Source organism: Halyomorpha halys, unplaced genomic scaffold (assembly GCF_000696795.3).
Source record: "Halyomorpha halys isolate HHAL.00 unplaced genomic scaffold, Hhal_1.1 Scaffold373.1, whole genome shotgun sequence".
Taxonomy (NCBI): Eukaryota; Metazoa; Arthropoda; class Insecta; order Hemiptera; family Pentatomidae; genus Halyomorpha; species Halyomorpha halys.
In genome coordinates, this window is record NW_027109386.1 from 815,998 (window position 1) to 843,728 (window position 27,731).

General features: G+C 30.7%; 1 protein-coding gene and 1 long non-coding RNA gene across 4 annotated transcripts in view; one reads left to right on the forward strand and one right to left on the reverse strand.

Annotated features, from left to right (window-relative positions):
* The first annotated feature begins 456 nt into the window (after positions 1–456).
* On the forward strand, positions 457–26,748 carry LOC136795799 (uncharacterized). 2 transcript variants are annotated; one of them, XR_010843471.1, is made up of 4 exons: positions 457–640; positions 19,462–19,697; positions 20,953–21,148; positions 26,526–26,748. It is a non-coding gene; the product is annotated as an uncharacterized lncRNA (long non-coding RNA). The 2 variants fall into 2 exon arrangements; XR_010843472.1 differs by having other exon boundaries at positions 19,468–19,697.
* Positions 15,118–27,731, reverse strand: part of Cad89D (cadherin-89D) — a 181,562-nt gene continuing 168,948 nt past the window's right edge. Inside the window, exons 17-29 of one of the 2 annotated variants that reach the window (XM_067047570.1) lie at positions 24,930–26,215; positions 24,141–24,302; positions 23,906–23,987; positions 23,689–23,825; positions 23,336–23,548; positions 22,915–23,003; positions 22,770–22,838; positions 22,463–22,531; positions 20,938–21,144; positions 19,569–19,712; positions 17,689–17,754; positions 17,389–17,574; positions 15,118–16,036 (exon numbers count right to left, since the gene is read on the reverse strand). In XM_067047570.1, coding sequence (XP_066903671.1) covers positions 15,883–16,036; positions 17,389–17,574; positions 17,689–17,754; positions 19,569–19,712; positions 20,938–21,144; positions 22,463–22,531; positions 22,770–22,838; positions 22,915–23,003; positions 23,336–23,548; positions 23,689–23,825; positions 23,906–23,987; positions 24,141–24,302; positions 24,930–26,215 — 2,864 coding nt within the window. In that variant the 3' untranslated portion in view covers positions 15,118–15,882. The remainder of the gene's footprint in view (positions 16,037–17,388; positions 17,575–17,688; positions 17,755–19,568; positions 19,713–20,937; positions 21,145–22,462; positions 22,532–22,769; positions 22,839–22,914; positions 23,004–23,335; positions 23,549–23,688; positions 23,826–23,905; positions 23,988–24,140; positions 24,303–24,929; positions 26,216–27,731) is intronic. The other variant, XM_067047571.1, reaches the window with a different exon arrangement.

The following is a 27,731-nucleotide window of genomic DNA, read 5'->3' on the forward strand; positions in this document are numbered from 1 at the left end:
AGATGAGTGCTGATAATCACCTATTCCATTTATTTATGGGATTTAATTAATCCAGTTCCCTCAATGTGATTTTTGTCTATCGTAATATCACTATTTATATAATTTATTTCATAGTCTGAATGTATATTCATTATGACTGAAGATAATTCTACACATTAAACTAAAAAAGACAGACTAATTTTAACAGAAAATTTCTCAATCCTCTAAAAACAATGATTTGAAAATAATAATTAATTTGATAAATAATTACTAATTATCAGTAATTTGTTACAGTAAAATTTGTTATTAATTTAAATATATAATTCTTTACTGCAAGCTCGATTTATTTCATTCTAATTTCCAAGGAACCTGTTTCTGAACCTGAAAATTCAAGATTTTTTACCATTAAATAATTTCAATCCTACAAATAGTTAATTTTAAAATAAACCCTCTTTTTCATTTTAGAACTGACTGGACTCCACCCTTGGCCTGTACCATCGATCTATACACCTACGTTGATTCCAGCATTACCCTCCTGTAATTGATGGACTCCAGTTCAGACCATTCCGCCTGGAAGCCCTGCGTCGGACATTCTAAAAGATGACTCAGTATGTTCTTCTTCCCGATTCCTATTTATCCTTTCATTGAAAAATTTCCAAAGGTAGAAATTATTGTACTCTATCAATTTTTACTTTTATGATATTTATGTCAACATTCTTTTTTAAAATTAATTTTCTATTTCTTCAATTCATAATATTGTAAATCAAAATATCTATAGTTCAATATTAGTGTGGGTCAATCTTAATCAGAAACGACACCAAGAAATATTTTATATATATTTCGGATTGCCTTGGACTAACAGTTTCTATCAGTAGTGTACCCTCCCTCAGTTCTTTTATGATTTTGATAACGTCTACCAACCCAGTTATAAATTTAGTGATAAAAATGGCTAAGCATTCGCTATGTCGTCAAAAGTGTAATTATATAAATAATGAAAATTAATTGATCAGCCTGATAGGAAATATAACCAAAAAGCTTAAAAACTATAACATATTAGTTTAAGGTTAAAGAGGACAGCTGGAATAATTTTCCCATTCAAGCCAAAGGTGTGCAAATCCTACTCACCGTCAAAGCTTAACTGAAGCAAAAAAGTGGGGAGTAGACCACGCCCCCAGAACTCTGGTTTACGTAGAGGTTAATTGAAATGTCAACCAATTTTATTTAAACTGAAACAGAAGGCAGCTGGTGATTGGCTGCTATTCATCTGCCACGCCACTGGAGCTCATCATAAGGCTGGCTTTTTTGGCTTCACTTTTCCTGGCAGCTTACCTCCCCCCATACTCCTTTCTCCAAGCTTCAGGTACTCAACGAATGACGGAATCTAATTATAATAATTAGTAATATAATAAAGAACATTGGAGATTACAAATGACGTTACTAAATTATATCTATATTTCATTTAAAGGATGTTTTGAATGATTAAAGTGTCATATTTCTAAATTCTTAAATGGATGAAATTCTCCATACCTCACAAATTACTAACTGGCGAGGGACAAGTCCTAAATACGGCTTCGAGATAGGGCTACTAATTTCTAAAGGTACATCGGAGCGTGAAAGATTAGCTTCCTTCAGGTTTGTACCGCTTCTCACTTATGTTGTTTAGCAAGTTCTATATTTAATTTTTTTTCATTACATAAGTTTTTATCAACAGTTGAAAAACTGAGAGTGGCCAAATTTTCTTCGTATGTTTTTACAAGATATCTTTCATTTCCTGATTATTCTTCATTTAAATTAAATCTGTATCGCTACCACTCATGAAGGTTAAGGGGCTCAGTACTTTGTAAGGAAGTGATGTTACTTGGCCAACGGTTGTACAAGGAGGTGATTTGGTAAGAATCAGGATTGGTGGTGGGTGGACTCCAGGAGGGCTCCAGAACCCACATCAGTTGACTCACGGCTACTGTGTAACAGAAAACAATTTTCTGTACAGCCGGATTCGAACTCTGGTCCTTGGAGTTAGTAGCCACGGGCCTTACTGATTATACTTCATACCCTCATGAAATATTACTTGAAATATTCGGACCGAAGGATGATGCGAGTTACATAATATAAAAATCAGTGAAGACTAAAATGACTTTCTTCTAACATATTTACAAGAACTACATGTTACTGTTACTCAGTCTCTATCTTCTTACTTCTAACTTAGCTATTTAGTCTAGGAAATATATATGAACACTTGAGAAGAGGGGATAGGAAGAATAGTGAAATAGGAGAAGGGGTTTTGACCAATCGTATAATTTTAGGAGACTAGGCGGGGTCTAGAGAGCCTATAAAATTTAGAAGTAAATATCTGGGAGGAGAAAACGGCGTGAATAGAAACAGGGTGGCCAGCCTTCCAAGAACTTGGAATGACCTAAGGACTCGTGATAACTAACTTACATGTGTTAAACATAAAATAGTTAGACTGATGCAAGTCCATTGTGAGATGACAGCTTGTACCTGCCTAAGTGTCAACCCTTGTTTTTTACATTGGTATACAATACTAAGGAAAGGTCACTTCCTCTATGTGCTGTCGAAATGTGCCAGATGTCTATAGTTTATACTATATAGTTTATAATGATAGTCTATTTATAATAATAGCTGTTAAATACTATAGCGTTCGTTAACTTGCGCTAATTGGAGACGGCTACAAAACACCCGATGACGTAAACGTTTGTAGGGTTTAGTAACGAATTTAATCCTCGGAAATCTGTCTAATATTTTTTATTTGCTCAGTGTCATAAAAGAAAGAAGAGCAATATATATACCAATAACACATTATTTCTCAACGCTGTGCTACCACGAAACATTTTGTATACCTTTGATTGTTAAAATTAGGCCCTCTAAACTTCAAGTTTTTAAAATATGGTTATTTTAAGACAAAATGACTTTCATTAATAAATACTCATTTGTACATTACGTTATAGTCGACCGCATGAAGTAGATGGTAGGGAGATAGTCCGGGTGGCAGTCAATAAATTTACCAAAATAGTAGAAAAAACAATTTATTGTTAACCAATGTTTCGCCCAACATTGCAGTGTTGCTGCCCAGCTAAATGAAAACAAGATATAAATATTGTGAGGACTTGTGAGGACAGAAGAAAATTAAAATGAGTATACAATATTAAATGTATAACAGTAAAATTCAGAATTCTGTTTTGTTTTTTTATTTTTTTTTTCCAATTTTAATAAAAACTAATCATAAAGTAGCGTCGGTTTTTGCGCGAATAGAAGACATGCAGACCCTGGTTAAGTTATCCCGAGGGACTTAGCAGCTTAACCCACCAAAGGACATTATTAATACAGTAAAGGATAATCTGCGGTCAGTTAAGGGAGGGGTCTTTAATTACGTCATCGGCCTCTTTGGGCCTTACTGAGTAGTTAAGTTCGTCTATGTTTTATGAATTATTAAAAAAAAATGTTTTCTCAATTATTCTATTATGGTTAACTTCATCATATAAATTCTTTAAAATATACATATATATAGTTGAATTTTTTTTTATTAAATATCATATAAGAAGCCATGATTTACCTCTTCTAGCCAAATTCACACTTGACTATTTTGAAAAAATGAAATCGTAAATTTACTCTAGGTAAAATTAAATAAAACAAATCCTTTTGGAAGTCTCTTGGCTTCCTTACCATACTCTTTGAATTCTAAATGTTCTACTAGATAAATATAATCGGAAAATTTTTATTCACAAATATTTACAAAAAAATTAAAAATAAATACAGTATAGAAATAATTTAGATCGATTCAATTAGCGAAGTGGAATAATTTTTTTTTTCTTTTAAATAAGTTGATATTCATATCTCAAAATTCCTAAAATTAAATTTTCCTTAAAATATTTCTTGACTTATTGGCAAGAACCCTCGTATATCTCTGTAATATTTTTTGGTCCGGTTAATATTATTAAAGATATCCGTGATCCAATGTCCATAGCTTTCCCTTATCAGTGTCAGTGTAAACCTAAATGAGGAAGTAAATTAAGAGAACTACAAGCAATATATGGTCTGAAGAAAATAAAAATGATGTGTGAAATATAAATATCCATTAGATATATTGAACTCGAAATACCATTGCTGGCACCTGACTACAAAATAATCATGAGTAGGAATTATAGAGTTCTAAATGTCTCTTTAGGAAGAATCTTGGTAGGTTCTTTAGTGAGAAATACTGTGTATAATATATATATGTATATATATAAATCTGGACCACTACACGCTATTAAGGATCAGGGGGGCTGTACTATGTAAGGAAGTACTGTAACTAGAAGAACGGTTTTGCAAGGAGGTGATTGATCAGACGCCAGATTTTTCCCTAATGTGCTCCTAAAGTGGGAACTCTTACTTTATGGGTCTGGGTGGACCCCGGAGGCCTCCTGAACCCACAGGGTTTACTTAACTTCTAGAGTAACAGAATAAATAATTATCTGAAGTTAGTAACACAGTGCCTTACGACAGAGCTAACTATAACTTCCTGTACATGTGTGTTATGATATTGTGATAAGTACATGGTACACAAATTTATTAATCGTATATAATTAATTTCGATTCGGTATTTTTTATTGGTTTACAATCTACTTCATGTTCATTAGAGAATATGCCACTTGAATAATATTGAAATATTCAATACTGAATTGTATGTATGCACTGACTAATACTGTATACAGAGATATTCACATGGTTGACATGGACTAAAGAATGAATACATAAAATGAACCACAACTTTCATTTCATTACAAACGCTTGTAATAGATAGGGTACCCAAACTTACCTAAAAATTACCTAACTGTTCTGATTGATTCTCCGTTTTTCACATTGTATATTTTTGAGAACAATATTTTCTTGATGTCCATGGAATATCAACATAGATTGAAAATGATTCCGAAAGAAATATAAATTAAAATAGGAAGGGTTTATTTAGGCGCAACCGGTGGCTTTGTGGACCTTGAGGCAGTTGTTGTAGTAATCGTCGACACTACCGTAGTAGAGTAGTATAGTGGGATCGATTGTGTAGTACTAGAGGAGGGATCGATAAATGGACATCGAGGCCGGACAATTAAATGGAATCGATAGCAGTCTCATGATTTTCTTAAAAGTAGGTCTCTTGGCCGTCGACCTCCTCGCACGCTACTCCTTCCAGACCCTGAGGCATATTAGGAATCGTGCATGTTCATAAAGTGTCTCTCATTGCCATAATTGAAAAATAAATAAGTATTTTAAACGATAAAAATAATTTATTTATATTTTATTTTGTATTCGAATAGGAGGAATATGTTTAAAAAAAATATTAGAAATGACCATTGGTATTGTTGGCGTACTCATAATTGACGTGATATGCCAAAGTTGCCTTAATATGTTATACTCACAAACTAAAAAGGACTATGAGTCCTTTGGACTCCATTGGAAAACACCTCCTTTCCCAATAACTATTCACATTTCTCTACTGTAACTGAACATTTGTCTTTGGCTATTTTTTTCGAAATATAAGATGGATTCCCTTTAAGATAGGAACCAATTTGTTTGAAAGTATAGCTTCGCTAGGGTGATAATAGTTGCATAATCATAGTAAACAAATAAAAATGAATAATTTCCGGTAGAACCTCACGCAATTAATTTAAAAAGTTGCTTCATTTCGTCAGATTCGCAAAAGCAATTTTCTAAGCTATAAATACTAAGTATACAAAATATAAAGTATTCGTATTGTAGTAGGTACTTATACTTTAACGAGCCTCACTCCTAAGTTAAACTATCGTCGTAAAGTCGATAATACCGATGGAATGCTGATGAAATTCAGCAACTTTTTTGATATTCCTATCATTCACAGAAACCTCATTGCGTTAAATTACATCAAATATTTCTGAGCACAACTGTTAATTTTGCTTTGTCTGCTAGCTGGCCTGACGAAGCGGTATTTTCGAACAGATCAGTCGGTTTTTATTTAAAGAAAATTCATCAATAATTCCGATAATGAGATAAGAAATGTTCATTTTTTTTTTTAATTAGGATTTTTATGTGAAAACAAGGTGGTTTTCTTTGAAAACCTTTTTTTAATTCATCGACTATGTATTAAAAAGGGAAGGATGTGGCACTGAACCATAATTTCGGCAAACTACCCCTCTCGCAATTACTGAAATTTACGTCTGGAACACCATACATGGTTTTACATGATTTGAAAATTATTATTGCTGAATAAGTTCTAATATATTGATTAGTTAGTACTACTATATTAATTAATAAGTCTGAAAATTGTATTAGATTAGTACTAATTATTTTTTTCATTTACTGGTAGCAAGTTAAAAAAAATAAATAGGTAAAATAAAACTAATATTTATAAATATAAGATCACCCAACTTCCTGTGATCACTTTCGAACCGTGTTAGGACGCCCAATATCAAATTTCGAGTGTTTCTAAGGTAAGTTGAGCCGACACATTAAGGTCTCTACTAAAAGGAAGCCACAAAAAATACGAAACTAACCTTGATTCAACTAAATACTTACAGATCGAAAATACAAAACTTTTACGCCTAGAAAAGAACCTTCAAATTTCTAATATCAATATAAGGTTGAGTCAAAATTTATGAATAAAAAATGAATGTATCAGTGTCCAAGGTATGATCATCATCATGAAACATCTTCTGTTATCAGGAATCAAGAATCATTGCTACTAATCGTAATCTATCGATTACTACATAACATAAATAAACTTGTCAATTTGAAGAAAAACACTTCACCATCGTCGGGTGATGATGAAAATGAAGTTTCATGAAACTTGATCATACACATTTATAAATTACTATCATTGATAATTATTAATGACTATCATATATATATATATATATATATATATGAAAAATAACCTCGATACAATTTCTATATGATATAAAATAAAGTTTCATTTTATTTTTTATGGAAGATGGCTTCCAGACCTTCTAATGTAGAATGTTATTTGAATGCTAACAATAGCTTATCTACATGTCTGTTTCATATCATTTTAATCTAACATCACATTTACTAGATGTATTAAAAAAAAATACAGATGTAAATTTCAATAAATAAATTTAAAAAAATTCTGTTAAAATAAATAATTTAATTTCTATCCATTTTAGTCTCAACATTTTATTTTTCTTTAAAGTCCTACGTTTCGGCCAATCCGACCATCCTCTGGGACATCTTAATACAATTTAGGAACTAAATGATTTAAAAACTCAACTCCATGCAGGCTATTCAGCCCAGGTCAAAAAAACAATTTCTAATTAGTCAATATTCACATTAAAACCAAAATTAAAATACATTTATCACAGTCACTATTTGTTAAAACTTTATCACAACAATGTTGTAAGTAGATAAGTAGATTGTCCCTGAGGATGGCCGGATTGGCCGAAACGTCGGACTTTAAAAAAAAAAAAATGTGTTGAGACTAAAATGGATAGAAATTAAATTATTTATTTTAACAAAATTGACCAGTCTCAAGAAAGTTTTTAACATTATACAAAAAAAATCTGTTGTTAAGGAAACATTGAATGTTCCTGAATATCTGGTGAACGTAAGCTGAGTCCGCTTTAAAGCACCTTAGCAACCAGCTCGTGCCGTCATGTATATCCCACACTACCCCAAGTTGCCACTGGGTCCCACTTATCCATCGTATTAAGATATGATTGAGATGAAGGAGTTTCTTGAATTAATCATTTAACTATTTAAATGTTTATATATATAAAAAAAATCATTTTTTTAGGAGGTATGAGGAGGGGTAACATAAATGTCTTCTGTCCCGAGAGGTAGAAATCAACGCTGTGCTACTCCCTCCTGAACAGCTTCATATTTCAAGGGCTGTTTGTAGCTCTGCGAGGTATTTGATACCACGGATCCACAGCAGCGCCGGTTCGAATCCGGCCTGCGGAGTCGACTTTTATTTTTGTGGTGGCTCCACGAAATTAAATCTTCCCCTTCCTCCTCCAACCAGGGTTAGAATAGGGTGGTACCCAGTAGACAAACCTCTGCCCCCTCCCATATGTCAGAAATGAATAGAAAGGAGGTAATAAAAAAAGAGCTTTATATTTCATTAAGGTATGGTTTAAGATGAAAATTTTTTTCCCATTAAGATGAACATATCACCGGTAGTATAGACCAATAAGTTTGTCCATGGATATAAATTCAATTACATTGGACAAAACAAATAAATAAACCTGAAAATAAATTGGAATGGAAATACATGATATACTCTGGGAGAGGGAGGGGGCCGACTTTTATTTTACATTACTTTTTCCTACTTCCACCATGGTTAGAATAGGATAGTACCCAGTAGATAACCCTCTCTTCTCCCCCCACCTATATGTCAGAAATTACCAGGAAGGGAGTAATAAAACAAAAGCTCCATATTTCATTTCGGTAAGGGAATGATTTAAGATATAAACTTCATTTTTTTTTCTTAAATTGAACATTTCACCGGAGTTCTAGCCACAAATAAATAAACCTCAAAATAAAGAGCAATGAAAATACACTATATTACATCTCTGCATTGTAGATCGAATCTAAATGATTTTAAAACTGGATATAGCTGGATTACTGTTAAGAATTCGTCCTGCCCTCCCAAAAAAAGAATTAAATATACAGAAGCGATCGTAAATGCAAATAGAGAAGGTCGTTTAAGAGACATTTGAAATTGGAACTAATAAAGTAAACAGTGGCAATTGATGAGTGAGCCTAGGGCCCAACCGAGGCCGCGATGTATAAGATATAGCTGACCTTTTGCCTAGTCCTCGTCCGCTCGCTTTACCTCAATTATTCATTTTCATGGACGTACCGTTCTCAACAAACGAAGACAAATTAGCTACAAGAACTAGAAAGTACTTTTTTCTTTACTGTAAATTTGTGTAAACATATTCCTGACGCTCATGACTGCCCTCCGAAGGTAAAGATGATATTTTGCATCCTTTCCAAACAATTGCATGTTCAAGACTGATTGGAATTATTAGTGTGAAAATTTAATTATTTTTGGATTTTTGTTTCCTCACAAATCTTTCACTTATCAATAGGTATTTATTAATGGCGGATACGAAATTAGTTCTTATGGAGGCGCAAAAAAAAAATCCATTTAATAAATTCTACTAATTTAAAAATTATATATAAAGATTGATATTACTAAAATACTGTAATAATGTGTAGATTGATTGGATAATGAACAGTTTGTCCGAAACGTCGTGCAAGATACAGAAATATGAAAAATGGGGGAGTAGAATTTTTCATAAAAATAGATTCTTTATAAAGTGTACACCTCTAACCGAAGTTTAAATAATGAAGTAAATTTACTGTTTTACGTGAAATCCAAGCTACGGTTAACGACGTCGGCAGGAAAATTTTTAGCGGTTTTGAGAAAATTTAAGATTTTAATTTTACATTAGAGATGAAAAGGCGCTGTATTATCCAAATTATGATATAAGACTGCTAAAAAAAATTAAATCTGATTTATGATATTATTTCATAATTAAAACTTTCCTTATCATTAGAGAGCGCGTGCATCCCCTCCGCCAACCCTGCGTCAAGGAATGGCATTTTTTTTTATCAATAACAACTATGTTTTGATTTAATCAGTTATTATTGAAATAGTTACGAGAATATTTCATTGGACATCAGTTGTTGTGGTATAGATAAACTCACTTATCCGGACCTGCCTTAATCGAAAATGCTCCTTTTTTGTTTTTTTTATTTTATTATCCTTTTTTTCAGCTCTTTTTATTAGAGTGAAAATATATTGCTCAGAAAAAACTGATACGAAATTTAATAGAAATTCATAATTTAAGCTATGAAACAAAACATTTTAATATATAAAATTTGTTATTTTAAATATGTATAAACAATAAATCAAATTGAATTTCACATCCAAATTTATTTGAAATGTATATATATATATATAATTCGTATTAAAAATTAATTAATATGTAATTAAAATCCTAATTTTTAAAGACTAGGCGTATTCGTAGAAAATGCGAACCATACAAACTAATGTATTTTTAAGAATATAGGAATTCAAATTTTGATAGAACCCTATATTTGTTTTGTTTCTTAAAGTAATTCTAATTAAGAATTGTGTTCAACATTGTCTTTTGTGGTATTAGCTTCAAAGATTTTCTTTTATTTTTCTTTATTGTATTATAAAGTAAACAGAGCTGAGCAGTGAATATGTGTGAAACATCATATAACTTTGATTAGTTATATGATAATAACTTGGTTAATGAGATCCTATCAACCTCAACGTAAATCTGAGTACCGAGGGCGTGGTCAACTCCCCTTAATATTGTCTTCACTTTTTCTTTGAAGTAGATTAAAGTAAAATATATCAAAACTCTAGATGAATTACATACTTATGTAAATAATTACATTTTAAGGCTTCGGGATATGAATATGACAAGCCATATGATGTAAATTTATCTGTAGAGTAGTTTTGAAAAAAATCTACAATTCTTATTAAATTTACAAACTAACACCTTCATATTTGTTTACAAATTATTTTAATAAGGATTTTTAACATGACCATTTTTATTTATTTTCTGGTTATGCCAACTTTTATTCGGACTTTGGCGTTATCAGAAACGTTCGGCCACACATTTACTGTATCTACTGTAGTATGAACAGACCCGAGTGATAATTTTTACCTATGGTGTAACTATTTTTTATTATGCCCTACCAGGTCATTTATGACATACGAGGAACCTATGGAGTAATTCCCAGCCATGACTCCTTGGGAAGATATAAAACCAAAGTCGGTCAGTTAATAATAACCGAAGCCCTGGCAAAAGCAACCTTGATCTTCCAGGATTTAGCTGGAGTGATCAGGTCCAACATTGATCTGTAACGCCTACGTACTCTCCAGCCCCTCTACTCGGGTCTTCTTCGGCTACATTATATAATACATCAGATTCGTAACTACTGGGGGTGTAGAAGAGGCTAAAACCGTTCAGCTTCAACCTAATCTGAAAAAAATTATTAATTCTCGAATAATCAATTTTATAATTTCATTCATTAGTTTCACTATACAGGTTTCCCCGTAAATTTTTAGGAATAGTTAAGAGAGTTGTAGATTTCAAAAGAAAATAAGTAATGAAGAATATAGTCCACTTTACAATGACTACTTTCCAGAATATGGTTCTTCAAAAATAGACCAGTTCTTTTTTTAATAGTTAATAGTTATTAAAGTTTAAAAGTTGTTTTGTGAAATACCTTCAAAACCATTTGATGCCGTTTTTCGATTTCAGGGGCTTTTTAAATATTTTGCTCTATCTCAAAGTCTCTCCTTCCCGTTTTAAGCTAATATTTCGAAAGTGATATAGGGCCCTCGCTCTCCGGGGGTTTAGCGGGGCGGGTCAGGCGGGGAAGGATGGCCTTTTTTTAGCGTTACGATCTCCTCTTGTGAGATTGTGACATGTCGTACATCGACCAACCTACTCGCTGAAATTGTCCGTTTGAAAAGACAGATAAGTAAGGCTGCCATGGAGGGCGGGAGTAGCGGGTTTGATGCCGTTTTTCGATTTCAGGGGCATTATGAGAACAAACGTAGAGAATGAATTTGAAGCAAATTTTATTTTGTTCTGTAGAAAATGGTTCTATTAAAAATGGAACATAACCAAAAACATTGAAACGTGAATTTTGAACAAAATACCAGGGTAAAGTCCTAATTTTTTTATTTTCTTTTTAGTTCGAATAAAAAGAAGAAATATATACAAAATAGAATGCAGCATACAGAACAAGATTGTACTTCAGAACTTAAAAATTGATGAAGTGGTAAATTATAAAATTATTATTAAATTGTAAAAGAAACTGACAACAGATTGACAGAAGCAAATTAAATTATTGTTCTTGCTATTTCATAATTTTTGATATCCCTGGCTGAAGAAAAGTTTCGAACGAAGGAGGGTTATTGGGTTGTCAGAGGTGGAATAATGTTTATTGTCTGACTCTTCGAGTCCGAGCGTTGCCGAGTTCATGCAATATTTGTTAACACAAACATGTGCCGAGCATTTCAGACCAGTTTCGCGATTGCTAAAATTCTTCTTAAACTTGGAGAAACCTTTTTATAGAAACCATTGACCCTACACATTCTCTTACAGAACGAAACGAAAGTTAATTTGATTTGCTTCAAATTCATTTAGCACGTCTGCTAACGTAAAACGAATAGTTTTGAAGATACCTCACAGAATAAGTGACGATTATGAAAATTTAAAGAATTATCAAAAATAATAGAACAAGGTTTTGAAGCTATTTAGAGACAATTGAAAAAAATGTCACTGTTTTTAGGCTGTTGAATCGGTAGTACATGTTTTTCGAAGCTGCGAATTTGGTTTCTTATTACTGACATTGGCCCTTACAAAATATTAAAATATCAGGGTTCATAACCTTTTATATCCACAGATGTATAATGTGAATGGACTACTAGGAAAATAGAAAATTTCAGGGAATACTCCTATCGCTTCTGGTAAATTGAAAATCTCGTCAAAATTCATGGAAAATGTTTAACTTAAGATAGGTCCGCTCCGGATTATTTTATTGCGGAAGGAGGTCTACTAGTGAAAACTTGAAATGGATTTTTAATAACTTTCACAATTAATTAAAATTTAATATTGATTGATTTATTACTTAAAACCGCTATGAAAAAAAATTCAAAGAAATGCGGTTCGAACTTGCACAGCTTAGGTCGCACAGACCTTCTCATTGCGACCTCAAGCCATTAATATCAATTTTAAAAGTATGTAAATCTGAATAAGTGGAAGCCGGTATGGTGGCTTGGTCAGGGAGTAGTAATAATAAATTCGAATTCATGCTCCTAATTCCAGGTAAGGCTATTCCCCATGGAAAATTAGAGAAAGTTCCCTCTTTTTTCGAGGAAGCCAGCAAATTAATGATTTCTAAGAACTTGATGCTTAGTATATCTAAATGACAATATAATATAATGTATTATTTAAAATCAGTGCCTGATTGATTTATTGTAGTTTATTTAGTTAACATATCTCCTAATCCCTAAAAACAATAATCCAAAAGAAAAAATTACCCATGGGTAATTCTGACCTAGACGGCATTGTGCTCTAGGTCTGTTCTTCTAGGCTTGCCTTCCTAGTCTTCTGTCAGCTGACCTTTGGTATTTCTTTGGTACTCTATCTTCCCCATTCTACAGATGTGTCCATACTGTCCTTATAGTTCTTCCCAATATTCTTCATTTCAGTAGCTGTAATCCTGCTTTAATGTCTCTCAGGTGATCCAGCTTTTGCAGTCATTTAACAGTGTAGGGGGAAAAACTTCTTTGCAGATATGGGAATTTGTCATTTTTTCCCACAATCCTTTTAAAAAATCTGGTAATATACAGTGTTCTCTTACTGGAAACTACTTGATCTGTTTTCCCAGATTAACCCTTGCGTTAATGCCACATACACTGTTATGTTAATGATGTTAATGTTAATACATGTTGATGCCATGTATATTTATTTCATGTAAGAGTAATATCTTAATCTATCTTAATTTTAACTTAACAACTCTATGAATTAGGTTGTTGAGAGCTGGCCTTAGGCATGTACATAAGGCTGCATTTGATATTGCACTTAGGTCTCACAATAAGAATAACAAAAAAATTACAACAGTTAAAAATTATATCTTACAGTTGTAGATAAATAAAAAAATAAAGTGAACTGCAATAGGCTCACAGCCAGAATCCCTTCATAAGAAAGAAGGGGTACCTAAAAGATTGGGTGAATTAAAAAATAGGGGAGGGGGAGGGAGGCTTCACAGTAAAGGTTTACACATTGCCTCTTATCAGCTAAGGCTGGCTCTGGGCTTATTACTGTATAGTTATATTATTATTATTTGTCAGCTATTTTATTTCTTGCTATTACTACTGTTATTAGTAATGAATTGTATCAAATCCACCTTTAAATTTGGCTTGAAAGACAAATTTATTTTTTTCTAAAGTTTTTTTTTTTAAGACAAAAGGAATTGTAACCCTGTTTCTGTACATCAACCAATACTTATTATAAGTAAATATTTTACAGGTCAGGTAATAAGAACTCTATGAAAGGGCGGAAATGATGGGTTATAACCGATTCCTAGTTTTGGCTAATTTTACAATGATGTTCGATGTAAGAACATTTTATTTTTCAAACACTGCTCTACTAACAATCAGTAAATGCTTTAAAGGAAAGATAAACCTACTTTCTACCATGGGATTTCAGAGGCTTCAAATTATTTGTAGTTTTATGATTTCTCCTAGAGAAGTTGTAACACCATTACCATACTTCCTAAGTGATTTGGATACTCTTATCTCCCTATATTAATAAATATAAATATGAAATGTCTGCAACAGTAGTTGTTACTGCTAATTTAAATAATTTTTCAATTTATAACGCTGACCATGTTACCACACTGAGGTAGGAAAAGATGAACATTATTTTTATCATACCTATGAACAGTTCATTTTTGTCAATTTTAAATGAACCGGACAATACATCTTAGTAACAGGAAAATAATCAAATAGGAATTAAGTACACAAGATATTTTATTACAAAAATTAAATATGGCAAGACACATAATACTAATACAAAAACAACAAAATTTGTACATTTGATTGCTTTAAAATCAATATTATCTAATTTTTCTTAACAACAGGTAATGGTATTGTGGTAAAATATTACATTTGTATGATAAAAATATACATATATGAAAAATAACACTATGTAAACATTATTGTTCCCTAAACAACAATATTAAACATAATCACTGTATAATACTTTTTTAAATATACTTTTTAGGAATAAATACATATCATTCAAGCTAAACATTATACAGTGTTTAAATAGTACATATTTACAATCGTAAGTCAACAAGAAAAACATAAAACCAACATATTTACAATTTCTTGGTAGACTTAAATACAAAATATACATATCAATAAACAATTTTTCGATTGAGCAATACATAAATAATAAATAGAAATGTAATTTTAAAATATAATCAAAAGCAAAATCATTTAATTTTCATTTTTAAAATAAGAAATTTAAATAAATGAAAACACAATATGATATAAAATAAATAATAAATTCAAAAGATAAAAGTCAAATGCAAAATTAAGCTCATTTGGTAAACCATGGTAGAGGAAATATATAATACACCTACTCAATTACATTTTGATTTATGATATAATAATCTATACTGGAGCAAAAAGCACAAAAATGTATAGAAAGTGATGTTGGAGTCTTGAGAATATTTATAATAAAGAAAATAATAATTGAACTATATTATTTGTAAGGATGCTAATCTTAATTTATAATCTAAATCTGGTTAACATCTATTTATATAATAAAAAAAAATGAAAAATAAATAAAAGATTCATGTATGATACAAGATTCGTAATTAAATGAAATGTGTATTATTTTCTGTTCTATAAATACAATATTAATGTTATTTATCAACTTAAAAATAGTTTTATTCTTAGATATGAAAAATACAGAATCCCAAATATATAATTTATTTTTTGCTCCAGGGCTCCCCTATTGCAGTAGCACCACAACTTTTTAATAAAATATGTTTCTTCATAATTTACAAGTTATTATAGCTATATTTTCAAGTTAATAAATCCAAAGTAACAAATATTTTCTTCTTAATATATTAAATAGTTGAATAGCTCTTAGGGAGTTCAGTTCTAAAGCATGTTACGATTTTTCAGAGTTAATGTTTACTTTTAAATTTAAAAATTCTTTGGTCATTCCTTTTAATTCATCACATGATTATTTTTTTCTTCATATGCCCAAAATCCTTAATAAATGTAAAACAACAAGTGAGCTATTGCTCACTTATAATAGCACATCATAATATAAATGAAGGCTATGATTGAAAATGGTGCCCAGAAGGATGCCTCGATAGAGCTGGAGGTGGCAAAGGTGGAGGGTACGGATGGAGTGAGGTACTACGTGTACTTTTCCTCCTGTTGTCACTCTGCCTTCGCTGGAGACTTTTCAGTGAATCTTCATAACTCCCACTAAAATAAATAAAGTTAATAAATCTAATCTCTTGTAGAAGGATTCATAACTTAGGGATTGGTGACCTCTTTCCAAATCAGATGTTTAAATCTTAGTTATAGTCATTTAGTGTTTTAAGTCATTGTCTGTCATAATTAACACAGAGTTAAACATACCCATTAGAACTAGTATTTATATTAAACCTATTTGTATATTTAAAAATTTGATGCAGAGCGCACACCACACAACTTTGACTTACCACCCTATATTGAGTTAAAATTAATCTTTGCTCATTTCAGAATGAATATTTTTATATTATTCATAGCAGCTATACTTTCCTGCACTAGTTTTCCAAATGAGCCATTCAGTTGAGAGATTGAATAACTTCAATTTCAATAGTTTTCAGAAAAGTAATAATAATCAATAATATTTCTTTTTTCAAAATTATAATATTTTTCTTCAGCAAATGTATGGCAGAAATACAAAAATATAGCAGCTTACTAAAATTTAAATTCTGCTTTTAACCATGTATTCAATAATAAATTGTTATAGAATCAATATTGAAAATATTAAGAATGATATTATGAAGTTTATCATCCTGTAAACTGAAAGGCATCATGCATACATGATTCATTTATTAAATGAAATTAAAAACTAATTATTTAATAACTATGGTGAGACGAAAACACTATTATACTGGAGAAACTGAAAACCCACTGCACATATACCCACCAGTAAGAACTCAAGTTCAAACAGACATTTTTTTATGCGTTTTTCATCATTCTTCATTACCTTCTATGACTTTCTTTCTATGTTAAATAGTATTTTTCTAAAATCTTAGGCTTCCCAACAGTATATAATACATCTATATTACAACTATAATTTCTAGAAATGTATTTTCAAGCAGGAAAAATGTTTTTTCTTTTATCTCCTTCAGTTAAAAACCAAATCCTTTTATAGTTTATGTTTATTTATTTTTCATTACGAATGAAAATGTGAAATGTTTAGTTATTTAAAAAAAAAAAATTAAAGGGACTTTAGAAGAAGCTATTTTGAAAATTCGGAATTTAAGTCATGTGAAGTATTTCAATGAGGATAAGACCTAGTTGTTGTTGAGTATCAAAATTTCTAGAGTTGGTAAAATTTATCAAAAAAGGTTGCTGTACATCCAGGAATTTACTTGCCTTAAATATGTAATATAAGTTTCAAATAACTGAAACTACATTTTAAAAAATATATTTCCGTTAAAAACTCAAAATCGAAATTTTCCACAATCCCAATAATCCCCCTCACTATATATACCATATGTAAGTAAGTGAAAGTAAAAATCAATAAAATTTTAATATATATTTGTTGTAATTATTTTCCTTACTGGCTGCTGTTGGCAGACGAGTGGGAAGGAGAGTGAGAACACGGGCAGCAGTGTGGTGCTTCTACAATCCCTGAGTCCCGTCCACTAGAATGGACGCTAGCCAAAGAAGCCTTAAGTCCAGGCTGGGCCCGAGGCTGCATCATAGATCTCCTTTCACGACGTTCTCTTTTATATCCACATTCAGACCTTCAACAGTAGTAATTTATTGGGAAAAATCAATTAAATTACTAAGCTATTTATCATGATCTAGAAACAGAGTAAGAGTTGGAAATTCAAAGTAATTCTGATACTCATAAATACCCATTATCAGTTTCCTCATATTTAAGAGAAGGACAAACACTATTGCGCTCGCATTCCTGGTGAAACCTAAGAAAAATAATAATTTATCATATAGATTCTTTCAGTTCAAAGAAGAATTTGGCATCGTTAAAGGCTTGCCTAGAAAAAGGAGCCATCACCTTTTATTAAAAAAGAAAATTCAAAGGAATAGAAAGAAAGAAACTCAAGATAGAATCCACAAATTCAGAAAGTAGTGAATTTCATACAGCAACTCTGGTAAAATCAATCAAACAAATGAAGAAAGCAATGAGACAATAGCAGTAAGAAATGAGAAAAGTGCAGAAATTTTACTAAAGTGTAAACCACAGTGAAATAGCTGAAACATTGGATAACACGAATATTTCTCAATAATGCGGCATTGTCATAGTACAATCATCATATGTCAATATTGTGGACTGTACAACAGAATTTCCAATTTCTTGTTTAGTCATCTGCTTCTAGCATGTAGTGTTGTTTCGCAGTTCTGTCTGTTATAATCACCAACAACATTCAATAAGTTTGTTTTATTACACTTATAGTTATTCTGATATCAAGAAAATTAATAATTGGATGCACTAAAGATATCCTAAGTTCTTATAATATTAAAACATAAAAAATAATAATTATGATGTTTTTATTGTTGACCATGGATTAATATCAGGAAAAGACGGTCAGGGGAGTATTGCTTAAAATACCATTTATTAGTGTTCTTAACTTCTGTCCACAACCTGACCATGTTCTCCTATAATAATAATTAGGTTTTAAACAGTATTTTTTTCCTAGAATAATATCATTGATTACAGGATGAAAATATATTTGCTAATGTACAAAATCTTTTGATAATTATTCTTTTAGGTTTCACATACACTAAATGCATAAAAAAAAATAAAAAATTGCCACATATTTAGAAAGAAGCAAGGCAGGGTGTTATAATGCAAAAATACAAAGTGAGTACGGCCTCATCAACAACGACATGGGCGCCAAAATTAATTGATAAAAAATATATAGATAACTATCCACAGAAAATGAAGAATGGTCCTTAATACATCCTATTGTTTTATGTTACCATTTTCTTAAATATTTTATACTTTTTAAATGTTTTTAACTTAATTCAGAGTGGGATTCTTCGAAATGGATAACTAACAACGAAAACAATAATTTATTATATATTGTAAAAGAATAATATACTTGAGTAACTTATGTAGATTGATTACCCCTGCCATACAAAAAACATCCAGGAAATGACAAAGGCAGCTCATACTGCTGTTAAAATTAATTGTCATAAAAATGACTTAACATACCCAACCCTTACCTTTTACAGATATTTTTGAAATAATTCCATATATGAACTAAATAATAATAATGTAATATAATTTTAGATTCAATGATTTAGGAATTATTTGCGCACCCATTTTAAAAAGAGTAGATATAATGAAATGAGTTGTAATTTTTTTTCATATGCAATATTATAACAATTATGAAAAAAATAAATACCATAAATACAATATTTATAGGCCTACTGGCCATATTATTGTATCAAGCTATTCTTTTATAATTGTTTTGATGAAGTTTTAATATATTATTAGAAAATATTAGTCTAAATAGTCAAAACTTTGTTTTTTCAGTTTAATTTTGTTTGTTCTTAGTTATGTTTGTTTAAACACATGTCCAACGTAACTTCCTATAATTGGTCAGCAGTAATTATCAGTTAATTTTAAATGAAAGTAATTGAGTTCCATTAGTTATGATACTTAGTTTCAGAAAAAAAGGAGAAAACAAGAAAATGTTAGTGAGAGGAAAACATACAGTCGAAACTAAGCATCAGAGATTTTTAAAAAAGAACAATAATAATCGTAATTTACCTGTTCCCTGATATATAACTGTCTGTGGATCCTTCAGTGAATGCACCTGGACCAAAATTATTTCTGGCCTTCATTTCTTTAGTGTGAAACATCAGATCGGCACTGAAAGGAGCAACACCCATTTTGAAGGTATCAACTTTTCTCCTGTAATAACCATATCATTATTTTTAAGTATTAATATTATTATTAAGTATTTCATGTGAGCATAAATACTCATTTCAGGCTGGAATTTTGAGTAAAATATGTACATAAAACATCATATATTCTATTGACTGCAGTAAATCATAAGGGATATTGTGATTTGAAAATGAAAATGTCAAATTTCGTTCCCAAAATACATTATTTTCTATTAATCCCATCCCTTCATGGGTCTCTCTCTCTCTCTCTCTCTCTCTCTATATATATATATATATATATATATATATACACAAAGTGATAATATACACAAAACCCATTTTTCATTACCTCGTATGTGTATCTTTTTATAATTTTATTTTTTTCTGAGGGTTCCCTTAAACATGGGAGGTAAACCAATTAACAACACCATGCTATTGTTTTTTCTTTATGTATGGTAATCCTTTCTAAATTTTGAACTGGATATTTTGTATACATATGCTCACTGCATAATGGTTTCTTTAATTTTATTTTTAATTATTAACTAAATGGGTTGATAATTAATCAGAGATACTAGCAGAATATAAACCTATGAAAAAATATTTAGTTTTGAAAAATTGATGGAAAAGTTTTTTTCCACTTTTCAACATCAATCGATTGAAAAAATGGGATTTATAATTCTGATGTGTATAGGAGCAGCATATAAAGTGATAATAAACACTATAACTAATAGCATAATAGATTATTACAAATATACAATATTATAACGTGTGAATAATTGTCCACAGAGATTATTGAAAACATACTGACTTATTGAATTCATTGTTGATAACCTTGTTTATTTGATGAAAATATATACATTGTATATATTATATATACCTATAGGTAACTAGACATTGTAGGGAGAAGCTGAATGTCCTAAAAGGAAAATTGCAACAACTAATTTCTATTTAAGTCCTATGTTCATATAACCATAGTTAATATCAAAATATTAGTCGGGCTTATATATTGGTTCCAAATCTTAACCCTTTTGGGAATTAAACTTTTGAATTATGTACCTCAAAAGTTAGCTGTCTATTAAGAAAATATACATGTTATGAAATTTTAAGATTGGTAATTAGTGTTTGATTCATATAAAAATTATTATTTCTATAATATGTTTTGGTTATATTAATTGAAACTATACAGTAACAAAACATTTCAATTTAATATACCTATATTATCAATAATTTCTACCAATGAAAATGTAACTTACTTCCTCTTGTGCAAGCAAACAACACATAGAGCAGATGTTATGGCTCCCAAGAAAACAATGCAGCCCAACACTATTGTTGCCAGTTCAAGAGCTGACAAGTTGAGCCTACTCTTTGCAGGCCCTGAGACTTCGCCTCCCTCAGCCAAACCTAGGAGACGATATGGCTCTACTGCTCTACGAACCTCACCTCCACGGGCTCTCAGGACACTAAGTATGACATGAACAATGATAATGATTAATAATGAAGTTACCGAAAAAATAATTAAGAATGTAGAAATTTGTTTTTAATATATTCCAAAAATAGAACCTCACTAAGCTCTGAGTCTTTATTTTAACTACTAACCTCTGACTTTTTAAGTCAAAGTTATTTATTCAGTAAAAATATGATTCCATTATGAATATAAAATAAGTATTTCTTTGTGAATAAATAATATTATGTTGTTATGTTCAAGAGGTAATTACAAAATTTTTGTCTCATTGAAATTACTTTGATCAATTTATAAATTATTACATTCAATATAGTTTTTATTTTAGGGTAATAGGTCTCAAAATGAAATAAAAGGACAAATAAAATATAGAAACATTATTTTTCAGCAATAAAATTAATTAGTTCATGCCCGCTATTCTCAAATCTAAGATCAGGTTTCAACACGGTTAGTATGGTTTTGTAGTTATTTACAGACATGAAAGGGCTAGGCTACATTCATCAAAGGATGAACTAAGGGATAACTAACTAACTAACAATAACATCACTTCAACTAAAATGGAAGTTTATAGTTTTTGGGATAAATATAGAACAAATCATTAATACAGTAGAATTATATGAAATATTCTTCACAAAGAAAACAATTATCCTGGGTAGATGTTTTATGTTGTATAAATTCAGTTCCTCAAAGGGCAGTATGTAGAAAACTCTTTGGACCAAACCTCCAAGTTTATTATTTATAAATTTATTATTATTATTGTTCTCAGTTATATTAAATAATGTTATTTCAAAACCAATGCATGTAATATTATATAAAATATTCACGTCATTAGTAATAATTTTTTTTATAGAAAAAACTTAATATCCCTAATAATTATTAGCATAATGTCTATCTTCCAAGAATTGATAAAAATCATATCATTGATGTAAAGCAAAAGTTGCGAATCCAGAAATTTTGCTATTTTAGGTTTAGTTGTATTCTAAAGTGGTATTAAATTCTACTCACCATGCCAAAATGACCTAACTGAATAAGTGTCATAATTAATTAAAAATAAAAAATAATTAAAATTAGAAATAAGCTGTCAACTTATATCTGCAATAGTACTTCGAACCCAAGTTTCTCAGAAATTTTCAGATATACATTTTGGCATAACACCAAAGATATAATAGGAATACTTAAATAATTTAATTATTTATAAAATATTCAAGGTCAGATACTTAAAAAAGTCTCAGTGACAAATAAAAATATAATACAATTTTTTTTTTTAGGTGATATTAATACATCATAAATTGTAAACAAATAAAAATAAAATAACTTACTGTTTTAGTGTTTCTGAATCAATTATAACATTCATCAGAGGATCAACTGCATAGAGATACATATCGGTTCTGAAAAAGATTAGAATAAGAAAAAATAATTTAAAAAGATCAAAGTAAGGTTGACTTAAAAAGAAATTTAATTATCATTATTTTTCCTTTAATTATTCTTTCTAAAATAGAACAAAAAGTATTTCTCAAAATATAATCTCTGCTTTAAAATAATTCTTGTTGACTCAACATTTTTCAAAATCATCAATGAATTAATAAGATAAAAATGCATAACTCCATTATTTTAATAGTCACTTACGCTTCTTTATTAAAATGGGGCTCTAATTTTCTGACCCTGACATCAAGTCCTGTCACATTGGATAATGCCCTAAAAGTAAAAAAATTATTAAAATAATAGTAAGCGAATTCAGACATTGCATTTTTTAAACATGAAATATACTTGCCTAGTTATGTTGCGAATGTTAACTTCTATCTCATTTGGTCTGGCTCCCATAACCATGGCCAACTTTCTGTCATCATCCAATACATAAACCTAAAACATTAATAATATTATATTTTAATTATATGCCATGCAAAATATTAAATTAAAATATGCTTTCATGCTTAAACTAGTAAATTGAGTATAAGTTAATTTCTGAAAAACCAATAAAAGTTTGAAAACATAAAATAAATTTAACCCGTTCTCAGAGAAATTTTTATTAGAACTTATTCAAACGTTCTAATCCTATTTTTAAGGGGTTTCAGATCCAACTTATGTTGGAAAGTAGGCTTACAATTAAATTAATAAATTGAATAAGAAAAAAATTAATAGCAAAATAAATTATTAATAATTTACATAAACCAATAAGATCATTTTTGACTTACAAAAACATTGGTAATGGCTACTTTTCCATCATGAGCTCCACGTCTATCAGTAGCTTTGACATCAAAGCCGAACACTCGACCTTTCTCCTTGGCAAAGCTCGAAAGTGCCCTAACGTGTCCTGAAATTGGGTCTATCATAAACCTGTCTGAGTCCTCACGACCCATTATTTCATAATGCACCTCACCATTCAATCCTTCGTCTATGTCTTCTGCCTGAAAGGTTTGAAAAAATATATAAAATAAATTTAAAATTCCACTATATTCATACTAGAATAATTAGTTTATTAAAAATTAACATTATTACATTGAATTAAAATTAACATAAAAATTAAGATTGAACAATAATAATTTACATGGAGGCGTATGATAGGATAACCATAGGTCGCTGATGATGGTATAGCAGCTACAAATGGTCTACCACTAGGTATAAACCTTGGAGCATTGTCGTTTACATCTTTTATTCGGACCACAATACGAATTTCATTTGGATCTGCAAAATCCGATAAAAATTGTTTTAAAAAGAATATTGATGACCTTTTTTATATACAGAAAAATCAAATGTTTACAAACCTAAATCAGAAGGATAAACAGGATAAACCAGCTTTCTTCCTTTTTTAATAGCATCCACTTTAATTTTAGTTCTCAGCAGAGACTATAAAATAAAATAGTACTTCTAAAATATTTCTTATGGAGACTATAACATAATTGTAAGCTAATCATAAAATTACCAAATATAAAAACCATGTTTGAACTAAATAACTATCAGAACAAATATATTTGAAACCATTAACTTTAAAATAAACACCTGTTTTTCCCTGTCTGGACTGATGATGAGGTAAACAGAGCCATTCCTCTCACCAACAGAGAAATAAGAACTGTCCTCTCCATCTATAAGTGTAAACTGGAGTCCATTTTGTGTAGTATTTACTTGAAGCAGTTCCACTGGGACAAAGCAGTTTTCATCAACCTGTTATGAAACAGAAAAGTTGTTATTTAACAAAAAAAGTTCTAAAGGAAAAATAATTTAGCACTTAACTTAGTTTAAATTATAATATTAAATTTGATTAATTTGGGTGAAATGAGAACTAACAAATGACAAAATTCAATAAAATATTTTTTTCTACCACTGCTATTAGAAAATCTAGTAAAAATATGCAGCATAAAAAAAAAACCTTCTAAGTTTACATAAATTAATTTTTCTTTCTTTTCTTTTGATGGGACATATAGTCTGGAAGGCTAAACTAGCTCTGTAGTAGCAGATGAAAGGTGCCATTAGACGATTGCATCAGACCAGATAAGTCAGGTAGTGAGTAAAAATGGGAGGGAACCAGTTTCCATAGCAACTGACACAACAGTTCAATTACAGGACATGATTTTTCACTTAGATAATGGGACCAGGCCTGTTCCTCCTTCCATATCTGGTCAGGGTCTGAACTGGTCCAATCATCAGAAGGCACCTTAATAATTAATCCATTGGGACAAATTCTATTGTATCTTCTTACCAATGCTCAAAACAATCAGATTCCAAATGACATTTCGCTATATATTGGTTGTTATAAATAAAAAAAACAAATAATAATGAATAAGTACTTGCCTCTAATTCATAGTAATTGTGGGGTATCAAGCTTTTGTCTTTCTCTTCAACAGCAGCCTCAACGACATCAACAACAGTAACAATGAGAAGAGCTGTTGCACTCAGGCTGGGGTTTCCTAAATCTGAAGCAATTATAGTAACATTATGGACAGCTTGAGTTTCAAAATCTAAATAAGATGTCACTGTGACAGTGCCTTCTTTATCAATGGCAAAAAGCTGCCGATGGTTCTTCTTTCTGAGAATATCATAAACAACAATTCCATTTCCATTATCAGGAAGATCTGAATCATTTGTGAGAATTCTAGCTATTGGAATTCCAGGTGCACTATTCTCAGCTACAGATGCAAAATAGACAGGAAGCAAGATGGAACGTTCAAAATTGTCTTTTTTTTCTGATCCTAACAGTTGAGAAGGTGTTGTTTGTAAAGCTCTATCATATCCATAGAAGACTGGAGGATTATCATTTACATCAGAGATCCGAACCATAACTTCAACTGTAGATCTCATTCTGTTGTCAAAAGGTCCATTGTCTTGAGCGAGGACTTTGAAAGAATAAAGATCAATGGTTTCACGATCGAGCTCACCAGTGACGGTTATTTCTCCATTTTGGGGACCAACTTTGAATGGAAACACCGAAAAGTTTTCTTTTTTCTGCAATATCGAGTATGTGACATTACCGTTTTGGCCAAAGTCAGCATCTGTTGCAGTTACTTTACCAATGCCAAAAGATTTATATGACCCCTCAGGCACATCAAAATCATACCATGTTTTCTCAAAAATTGGAGCATTGTTATTGATATCCTCAATTTTGATTCTGACGACAGACCAATCATGGAGTCCCCCGCCATCAACAGCTGTAAAATTTACCAGATATTCTGATTCAGGCGTAGGTAGACCTGCAAGAGTAACTTCTCCTGAAACTGGATGAACAGCAAAATTACGTGTAGTGATCACTTTGACAACTGGACCGAAGGGAATGTTACTTTCACTGGCTATCCCATAGGTGATGGTTCCATTTTCTCCAAGATCTTGGTCGGTGGCCAGAAGACGGAATGCAATTACTCCTAAAGAAAATGTCTCAGGGATAATGAGAGTGGGGAATTCTCTCTTCTTCCTGGTTGGAGGATCTTGATAAATTGTTTTATTTCCAAGACTAATTCTTAAGTCACCAGTCCCAGGTACTACTCTAGCTTCTTCACTCAATATAGTAAGATCGACAAATTTGGGCTTGTTGTCATTCTCATCTTCGACATGCACAGTGATGCTTGCTTCAGAGCTTAAGTTTCCTAAAAAAGAAATTATATTTATAAATATACTATTATAATTACTAAGGCTTACATATCTTTATTCTTATATTTTAAATTAAATTGATTTCAGCTACACAATTCCTATTATTAAATAAATAAAATAGAAAACAAACTGGTATGGTATTTAGGTAAAGTTCATGAATAATATAATATAGTCATTATTAAACCACTACTGTTCAACATAGTCCTAAATACCATTATAAAAAGAGTAGAAATAATGTCGCAAGGCACCATTTTTGATAAGATGACACAAGTTATGGAATTTATGTGGATGATGTTGTCATTGCAGGTGGAAGTCTACAGAGCACAGAAGAAGTACTTAGGAGGCTTAAGATGGGAGGAAGAAGAATGGTTCTTCAGATTAATGAGGACAAGACAAATATCCTCACCTTGAGGAAGACGCATATCCATCCACATAGGCACTAACTAGATTATTGGGAGCTATAGATTCCAGGATGTTAAAATATGTGACTATCTAGGGTCTACGAATAATGATTCCTTGGACTAGGAAAAAGAAATAAAATATAGGATAATAGCAAAAAATTGATCTTATTTCAGCCAATATAAATTTCTTAGAAGTAGGTTAATCAGTTGCATGACCAACCTCATTCTTTCTAAAACTATCATCTGACCCATATTACATATCAGAAACCTACATGTTGCGTAAAGCATCGGCTTTACATAGAAGAGAATGATTGGTTTTGCCTCAAGGACAAAGAGCTCTACACACTGTATAAGCTTCAGGGAAAACTGAAGGGAAGATGGAATGATAGCATCTCTGAGTATCTGAATAGAACAGGACTCACCACTAGGTGACCTACCAACAGGTAAGGCTGGAGAAGAGCAGGCTAAGGAATGCTTCATACATTGTTGTGCCAATAATGAATGAATGAACATTGATTTAAAATTATTTTTATTATTTCAATTATGAATTTTTACAAAAATCTGAGTATCAAAATTCTAGTTTTGCTTATAAAGAAGGTTTTTAAAATAAATTTTCTAGCAAGAAAAGTGATCACCATATTTTTTTCTTTCATTGGATTTTCCATAGCTTATTTTTAGAGTCGATATAAACCTACTCCTACGAAATTTTCATTTCCTGGGACTAAACATATGAAGTAAAAACCTCCTAAAATATTATGGCATCTTGGAGATTCTATAATTTTAAATATTTATTTGAAAATGTGAGGCAATAAAAATTATGGATATCCTCATGCAAGGTAATGTAAAATGGTGCTGGGTCATCTCATTTATTGTAAATTGTTTACACCTTAAAAACCTATTCATTTAGAAAAAGTAAACAATTCTTTATTATTTATAATTATTCAACGATATGTCCGGTATCAATTTTAATTTTTTATACTTTGTGTGAATCGTATAATTGAGCTCAGATAAATTAGTATCTATTTAATGTTCCGATTATTGTGTGAAAAATCTATACTTATCACAAATAGTCATAGTATCAGCATATATCATACAATTTTAGTTTTTCTTT